At 42.8% G+C, this 9,348-nt stretch overlaps 2 protein-coding genes; one reads left to right on the forward strand and one right to left on the reverse strand.

The window, feature by feature from the left end:
- Positions 1-871: 871 nt before the first annotated feature.
- GSTUM_00007349001 (uncharacterized protein) lies at positions 872-2,031 on the reverse strand. XM_002839356.2 has 4 exons: positions 1,969-2,031; positions 1,406-1,907; positions 1,236-1,350; positions 872-1,121 (listed from the first exon to the last, which is right to left on the reverse strand). Exons 2-4 carry the CDS (start codon positions 1,857-1,859, stop codon positions 1,055-1,057), a joined length of 636 nt encoding a protein of 211 aa, XP_002839402.1. The 5' UTR covers positions 1,860-1,907; positions 1,969-2,031; the 3' UTR covers positions 872-1,054.
- A 390-nt stretch (positions 2,032-2,421) lies between these two features.
- Positions 2,422-4,174, forward strand: GSTUM_00007350001 (uncharacterized protein). XM_002839357.2 has 4 exons: positions 2,422-2,724; positions 2,897-3,101; positions 3,336-3,514; positions 3,585-4,174. The coding sequence occupies exons 1-4, from the start codon at positions 2,553-2,555 to the stop codon at positions 3,653-3,655; spliced, it is 627 nt and encodes a 208-aa protein (XP_002839403.1). The 5' UTR covers positions 2,422-2,552; the 3' UTR covers positions 3,656-4,174.
- Positions 4,175-9,348: the final 5,174 nt, after the last annotated feature.

Genomic DNA, 9,348 nt, shown 5'->3' on the forward strand with positions numbered 1-9,348 from the left:
TTGAGGTGGGTTGATTGGTCGGTTGATAAATGAAAATATCGCTGCTGATCACTTGAGTGAATACGAGGTGATGGGATAGTTTGTGTGGATGGATGGATGGATGGACGGAGGTGTGAATATCACGCAGTATCGGTAATGGAAATAGAGTACTCGGGTAGGATATTGGGCAAGTGGATTAGGGGAACGTTTATAGGTGGAATTTTTGGGTGAGGTTACTGATCCAAAGCTGATGTTGTCTATAGCACGAAAATGGTACAATCTCCGAGGTAGGTAGGGTATGATACAAGCCCTGGTTCCTGGGGGAGGCGAATTGAGGGTGGTGAGGGCACCGGGTGGATGGGGTACAGTATCAGAGTTCAGGTGGTACGGAGGAGAATGAGGGGGTTCATTTGGAGTTGGTGGTGGTGGAGCGAGCGCGATAGGATGTGAGGTGATCATGGCTTGTTTCACTGGTAAATTATTGGAAGATTGAAGCAGTTTTGGCACCTGTTTCCGCTTTTCTGCGTTCTGGAAGGTTGATTGCGTTGCGTGTTTCGACTTTGCTTCCAGGATATTCAACTTAAGCTCTGATACAGCGCTCGAGTCCCGGTGGGCGGGTTGGGAGGGATACCGGTATTATTATTAGCAGGTCTAAAAAATCAAGAGAGCGTGTGGATCTACTCGAGTAAGCCTTTATGGGCCAAGCAACCGCCCCAGCTTGTCATCAATGTAGAATTTATCAGCTGTTGGTAATTAAGTTGCCCAGCTTGGCTGAATCGGTTCTCGGTTTTAGCTCGGATCTTTGACTTGTGTCTTGGACAAAGGCTTTCTTGCCCTTGATTTTTCAGATCTGCTTTAATGTCCCTCGGTGCCGGTTGTCCTACTTTCTTGATTTACTGGGCCAATCAGACGTAGCGTTTATTCTCTATAAGCTTGAAGTTTATTTGAGGGGCGTTATTGTGTGATGGGAAAAAAATCTGGTATCGTAATAAAGCAGAAGAAATAAATTTCTGGTCTCAATGTTCAACTGCGAAAACGCCTTGCGGGCGTCATATATCATCCGAGAATACCGGTATTATCGCCTGACTATCAAATCCGACCTCAATACCCACTTTCCAACACCGGCATCTTCCGTTACCACCCTTCCTTAGTGGAGAAGGCAGTGGGCTCCGTGTTTATGCAATAGCGCGGTTCCCTTTTCTGGCTCAATGGCGTATTCCTCGCCCCGCGTGTGCTTTGTAGCTTCTGTGTAAAACACCGTTTCTCCTCCTCGAACTCCGTCACTCTTTCCAGTGAGGTATATTAACAGTGTCCATGTGGTCTGAACTCTCACCTGCGGATCGCCGACTGAGAACGAGGCTGTATCATCATCTGTCAAATGCTTAACATTGCTTCTTCCTCATGGGGCCACTGCTAGGGGGATTACAGTGTTTATCAAAGAACTGGCCTTTAGAGTATCTATAAACCCTGATATTTGGGCTAAGCCCTACGACCTCCCCACCCCACAATTCCTGCCGCCCATCCTCACCAGCCTCCCGTGCCACCAGGTCCTTCAATCCCGTTTCATTCCACAAACGCTCCGCAAAGCCCAGGTCGTATATTGAGATACGGTCATTCACACGCACTGCTTCACCACGCTTTGGATTTCCGGGTGTTGTGGTCAGATCTAGGGATTGGGAAGCGAAGTTGAGGTAGGTTTTGCAGAGTGTTGCTGTGAAGAATTTGGGTATAGTAAAGATTTGCGTGGGCAGGATCGTTTCCACTGTTAGGTCCTCGGACGGGATTACCGGAGCAAGGGGTGGCCATGACGGTGGCGGTGGTGGTGAGTATCGCTCTCGGGTTGGGACCTCCTTGTTCTTCGCGGAACCCTTTTTGGGCATTGCTTTGAGCTTTTTATTCGTAGATCTCTACCCCGCAGGTTGGCCAAACTAGACAGATGGATGTGGTATTAGCTTAGGTGCTCCGTGAAATTTAGGGTAGAGAAGTAACCTTCTATGGTGCCTGAATAATGTATAGCAAAGTGTCAAATACTGGTATCATAGGTGTGATATCCCTTAGGCTGTCCGTCAGTAAAATTCGTTACCCGCGTTCTGAGCCTGTTTTTGGAACAATCTGAGTTTTTCAATTGGCAAAGAATATCTGAGCCCAGCATGGTGCTGAGTCATCTGGGCGTTAAAAAACCAGAAAAATACTATTTTCACCAAGTAAAGCTAACCGCTACCCAACCTGGCCTTAGCGTGCTGGCAACGAGTTCTCCTGTGTCCCAGCCCAAGGATGAGGGGGCTGGGGGTTTAGGGCATCAAAACTTAATTGTGGCTACTAAACCCATGCCCTGTGGCGCCGGGCACTGGGTCAGCCTGTCCTTAGTCAGCAAGGCCCCTCCGGAAACCGAGCTTCGTCACCAGTCGATTTCATTCCCTGTGCCTATTGAGCACTCATCTCTTTTTCTCTTTCCTAACCTCCCGCACCTCGCTTCACCAAAGATTACGATATCGGCAGCCCCACACACCCGCTATAAAGCTTCGGCCCTGAGTCTCTAGATTTCACAGGTAAATCTTGTTTTCAAAATAAACATGTGGAGCTGGTTTGGAGGTGGTGCCGCAAAGAAGAAGGACTCTGCCAAGGATGCTATTCTCAAGTTACGGGAGCAGCTGGAGATGCTGCAAAAGAAAGAGAAGCATCTCGAAGGAGAGATTGCGGAACAAGACGCTATCGCTCGCAAGATGGTCCAGACAAATAAAAACGGTTTGTGTTGACTCCCCGCCTCCTTCCCATCTACCTGCCCCAGACCTCCTACAGCCCCATCTACCCTGGTAAGCGTGCTGTCTTTGGATGTGCGATATGCCCATACTTCAATATCTCCCTGGGAGCGATCGTGTCTTGTGGTTGCTTTGGCTAATTCTCATCTATCATATAGCCGCCATGACTGCATTAAGACGCAAGAAGACTCACGAGACTCACCTCGCTTCAACTGTCGCTCAGATCAATACCATTGAGCAGCAGATGCACTCTATCGAGACAGCGAACTTGAATTTTGAGACTCTGAAGGTTATGCAATCCGCTAGTGATGCCATGAAGAAAATTCATAACGGCATGAACCTGGATAAGGTCGACATGACAATGTACGTGACTGTTTTTCTTAGCATTCGATTTAGATATACCCGTTAGGTAGGTGGTATCGAGCGAGAAGTTGAGGCAGAAGTTCGAAACCATAGGAGAATTCCTGCCCAGTTCAGCCTAGTATCCATCTTTTGAGAACTAGCCTCTTGCTTTCGACACCACAAAGCTTGGACCTGGGAATCCTACTGCACTTGAAAAAGAAAGAGTGAGCAGAATACTGACCAGTTACGCTACAGGGAGGAAATCAGAGAGCAGCAACAGATTGCCGAGGAGATCGGTAATGCGATTGTCAATATGAGCGAGCCTACCGACGAGTCTGAGTTGTTGAAGGAGTTGGACAATATCAAGCAAGAACAGTTAGATACTCAAATGCTCAGCGCCCCGTCTGCTCCGATTACTGCGACGCCCCAAACCAGTAGGCTTTATTTCCCGTTTTTTTCTTTGTATATTATAGAGTATGTTACTAACACAAGTGTTTTTTTTAGCCAAGGGCAAGATGATCGAAGAGGACGAAGATGCAGAACTGATGAAGTTGAAAGCGGAAATGGCAATGTAATAAACAATTGGATAATCGCTATTATAAGAGCCAGAAATCTAGGTTGGGGAGTTTAGAATTTGTATTTGTTTCCTAATTTTTTACGACAGACCGTTTCGCAGAAGATTGATTTCTGGGTGCTGGCACAGTCATTTTTCCCCCTTACCTGTTTACTAGGATTTTATTTTCCCTGGTGCTCGGGGAGGGAGCCTGTCGGGTTAGCAACGGTCAGGGCAAGTCTTGGGATGATGTCTGCAGGTGTACACACTATCTCCATGTTTGTGTTTCCTTGATTATGGCGTCCAGATGTCTTGTGGATAACCTTTTCTCTCTCAACCTCTCCCCCTTCTGCTGCCCCTCTCATCATTTGTTATTGTCTTCTCCCCTTTCCGTCTTTTCTTTGGTTCCTTTGCGGGCAACTCGGTGGCTTAGTTTGGCTTTGGGAGCAAGTGGAGTGTTTTGTTTCCTTCCTTTCCTTTCCTTTTTACGTTGCGTGGGCATTTGTACTCAGATTTCGAATAGCTATACTTTGGCAACGGATCAGGTGACTTTGACCCTTTGACCGCGAACGTGGAATACACAGAGCGAGCGTAGTCTAATTGTACGCAAAGTGATTGAGTTCGGAACTTAGTGGGAGTTGCTTTCTTGGGTGATAATTGGTGACCTCATAGGTTAGTGAGCGTTTCCTGGCGCAGAATTGTAGACTTGTAAGTTCCACCTTGGATGAAAGAAACGGCTCTATCATAGTGCTCATAATTATGATACTCCCTGCAAGCTATTTTGGAGTGTATCCGATAGGATGGAAGCTTAAAGCTGCGAGCACGGTGCACGGGGTTCCAGCAACCCTTGTACGAGCACTTTCTCAAATCTGGAAATTGCCCTAAGTTAGCCTATCAGTTGCCAAGAGGACCACACGCATTCACTAGACTAATGCCCGGTTATCCTCACGATGGTTGAACGGTGTCGGTGGGGACCCACCTTGGTTTAAAGCGCTCCGTCGAGATTATTGTTCCCAATGCGACTGATTGCTCATGCGATACTGACGTCGGGTCCCTTCCTACTTGTAACACAGACCTAATACCCATAGTGTATTCGAGTACAGGAGCTGCCCTTCTTAGGTATCCTACGCTAGCGGGAGGGTGCATGTGAATTGGAAGAAGACAGTTATGGCGGAGGTTATGGCAGAGGCGTTGGCTTTTGGCGGTGCTCAAGAGATGTCTTAGAGTCTTCGTACTTGCGGGGCAACTCTCCCCCCCAAGAAAGCTGTGTTGGAAACCGTAGAGTTTCCAACATATATAAACTATATACATATGTGCTTCATACCGGAAAGTCAATCTGCAATCCTGAGAGACACTAATGGCTTTTGGTTGGTTAGTGGAAGAAGCTAGGTATCGACGTTTAATGGCACCTATGTAATCGGTAAGCCCCAATGTTGGATGTGTCATGCCGCATACAGTACTTCCTCCGCTCTTGTTTAGGGTGTCGGTCGATATGACTACGTTTTTGTCATTGTCATTATCAAAAAAGCTCCTTGACATACTTGGCTCCGCGAGCTTTGCGAACTGCAGTTTGGCAAAATGCTGTTTGTGGGAAAGGATTCATCTTGCCAGAGTTGGTTATCCCAAGCAAGGCCTACTACTACAAGAACGTGTTTAAAAGGTGGAATAGAGGGAGTTTGTATTTGAGTGGTGGAATAACTCTACTTTCCCAATGCTGACTGAATTCGCAGGTCATGTGATAATGTATTTCACTGTTTTCCTTTTTCGCTAAGATACCTTCTATCATAATAATAATTATATATATAAAAAAGTAATAAAATTGTTATTTGCCTCGTTTTGGTTTGAAAACAACAATTGGAAATTGGTGTTTTTTTTTCCAGCTTCATAAGCTATTTCATAATATCATAGTATTTCGAGTACCGTCGTTGTATCTGGCGAGTCGGTACCCGTGGCGTGTGACTGTGACAATAACACGTGACGTTCTATTGTCAGAAAAATATCAAATTTTACCACACTAAATTAATTAATTAACAAACAACTCCTCCTTCTCATTACTTCCAAAGCTGACCACCCCCATCACTTCAGATACTCATAGCTCACAAGTGACATCAGCATGTCTGATGTCTATCCATCTTCTACTACCCCCTGTCCTAACCAGTTTCTATTTATCTCCTTCTAACTTCTCACTTGATATCTACCTAACTGTTAGGTGGAGACAACCTTGATAGACTTCAGGGTTGTCTAGGCCAACCAAGAGTCGTTTCTGTAGACGGAGATTGTCTAGGAAGGCTCGGATTATACTCGTTTCGTTTATGACTACTAAGAGCAAAGTAAAGTAGATAAAGTAAAATAAAATTGTAGGAACAATATTATATTGTTAATGTCTCTTCTCTACTGCTTGAGGATGTCTAAAAGCTTGAGAGGCACTTTGATATTTATATTCTGCATCTGAGTGTTCGTGAACTACGTCTATCCATTATATAACTATGTATTTCTCTGATTATAACTTGCAACATCAGGTATTCTTTAAAGATGTGAACACCTGAAGACTCTGAAAATTATCACATTCTCTTCAGTAATTATGATATTGCTAACTAGAAACTATACTGTTCTCAATAGTAATTATCCGATTATTAGAGTATTTAGACTTATGGTCCAGTTCTCAGGTTGAACTGAGTTGGCCCCAATTGTCTCCATTATTGATGAAATGATTAGTTTTATCTACATGTTGTATCTGTAGAGGTAGTCGTAATTGCAACCTTCCTAGGTCACCTGACTTCAAACCAATATAACTCCATATTCAACTAACAGATATTTTTCAGATAACTTCCTACTAATTTGCAGAAAGCTATTCTACCGGATTGACAGATAATCTCTTAGTTGGCAATCCTTGATTGCTCTGGGTGACAGAGTTTCAAGTGCCATTCTAGAATTGAGACCTATTCTGGTAAACCACAACGCATTCCTGAACCCAGCTGTAACACTCTGTGAAGTCTATTGTCTTATGTGGTAGTATTCCTCAGAGTTCTAGTCTCTTCTAGTTATCATAGGGTGGGTGTGAATGTATTGGTTTTTCATTGAAATCTTTTAACATTTGATACTAGATTTTGTGCGAAAATGTTCCATTACTTATGGCCCATACTAAAGATGTCACATTTTTGAAGCCTAGTAATTCACTAAGTAGTTAACAGATTTACTCTACTCTACTTTCCCAATTTAGCCGAATGATCTCCACTCATATATCCCACAAACAGGATCCTGTTGGACGGAGAGCAGAGACATGAGAGCAGCTACATATCTGGTATTATTCTTACATCCTAAATTCTGTGGTATTATGGTCACAGGACGCAACTAAGATCGATATGTATGATAACATACAGGACCTTTATGGGGGCCAGAAAAGGATGATGGAGATCAGAGATTCCAATTCTAAGTGAGGTTATCCTACTTAGGATGGTTCTTAGGTATCAGATCCCAGTATTCCTAACACTAACACTGTCATGAATGTGGCTTAGCGAGGAAAGGGTTTTCACGTGATACATAGTTGTAAGTCACAGGTATGTTATTGTTTCATGCATATGACCTATTCGGGTTATATGATTTGTTATATGTGAGATTTGTGATGCTTTCGCACATGGCTCGAGTATGAGTTATGGGACATGCGCCTGACGAGTATGCCTTACGAACGTGCCTTACGGGTAAGCCTTACGCATATGATTTATGTTTCGCACATGACCTCATTATGATGTCATGGGTTTTGTGCATATGACTCAGTCGAGTCATATGACTTGTTTGTTATGATTTAGTTTTGCACATGGGACCACTTTAGGTCACATGACTAAAGGTGGGAAGAACACTATATAAGGAGGCCGATATGACAGAGGAAGATAGGTTCTTCACGCTTTGTTCTAAGTACTTTTCCTACTTATTACTTTAACGAATATAAAACACTTTTACGATCTTTATCTTTATTGCAACGTTATTGTTACGCCAACAAAGGCACGTTACGAAGAAGAGTTAGAGAAAGCTTACGATAGGCGTTCCCGGTAGAAGACAGGGGTCTTGTACTATCGGTAACGTAGGCAGAGGCCTAGAGATATCGTAAGTCATAGGAAGAAGAAGACAGGAAGAGAAGTATCGTTCCCCGTCGCCAAACATTAACTACCCAGAGAGGGATCGTTACAAACACTTTCTATCTTGCAAGCTATCTTACAAACTCTCTTATCCAATAGACCACTCAATATGCATTATTTTCTTGTTAAAAGGTTAAGAGTTGTGCTATACAGGGAAGTGAATTTATTGATAACTGCTCCTTCACAAGTATAATTAAGTTTCTAACAAATTCATCAAAGATATATAATATAATGAAAAGGAGTAAATAGTCTTTTACATGTAAGTGAGATACAACTTATAAAGATCAATAAACTCCAAGGTATATCCTACAAACAACTCTGTTTTATATACTTGAACTACCTATTGGCATTGATTGTTAAAATAATAAGTGGAATTTTGTTAGACATATGGGAGTGCACAGACCCCTCGTGAGGGTAACTGCGCACAGACCCTCATTTATCGGAGTTGCCAACACCTCACTCCTGCTCTCTTATGAGGCCAACATGTCTTTAGTGAGATTTCGAAGAGTTGCATCCCATGACTATAATGTCATTTCAATGAAGTTCACTTCATAATACTATATACATCGCTTTCATCTGTCTGACTGGAAGCCATTTGCAGGATATATAAGAGAGAACCTCTTGGTACCTCTGAGAAGTAGAATAGAGGAAATCTGTTAGAGGCACATTAAGTTACCAGGCTTCAAAGTTAGGCATCCTAATTATTGACTAAAAGTAATATGATGTTTTTATCGTAATAATCTGTAACCACTCCTACAGTATCCCAGAGGCCATGGGAGATTGAAATTATACCAATACCTATCTGAAGGCCGCTATATGTTGGTTGGTCCTGGAAACAGAATCTCTCCAGATGTGATTTTCTTAGAGGTGAAGTGGACTGAAAGGAAGCTGCTCAGACTCAGAAGACCTAATAGGCGGTAGATATAAAAGTATTAGCACACTGTCTATTGAGCCTGCATTATACATAGGTGTACAACATATAAGCTGGCTACTTTGTGTATTCGAAAGAGACTACTGGAATAATAGTTAAACAGACTAAAGTTTCAAGATGTCTATTTGACTCTGTAAATCGCAGACTGTCGGTTGAAAGATAAAAGTACTCCTTCTGACAATGACGACTTCATTATCCAGAACTATGAAGATAGTGTGAAAGAATTCAGGGTTAAATGGTATTCGTACTTGTTAAAGACCAAGGACCGTTACATACAGATTGGAGAAAGATACTTAGTTGTATAGTAGTTAGAAGTAGTCTGCAAATACTCAGACATGGGATATAAATATCAAAGTACCTCCCAAACTCTACAGACATCTGTCAAGCAATGGAAAAGAGATCTTAAAAATATAAAAATTATTCTACTAACGAATCTTTATTACAATATCTTTACTATCCTTACAAGCAAGTTCTTAGTAGTCATAAATCCACCTACATCAAAGATTCCAGCCTACGTCTTCTCTATGCATATTAGAGTTGGCTTCTGCCTAACAAATTTACAAGAAACAGCAAGTAAGTTCATAAGAATAGTCTAGGAGAAAATAGCAAATATAGACTTCCAACTTGACAGGAATGTAATAGATATACTTC

This window comes from Tuber melanosporum (assembly GCF_000151645.1).
Source record: "Tuber melanosporum whole genome shotgun sequence assembly, scaffold_35, strain Mel28".
Lineage (NCBI taxonomy): Eukaryota > Fungi > Ascomycota > Pezizomycetes > Pezizales > Tuberaceae > Tuber > Tuber melanosporum.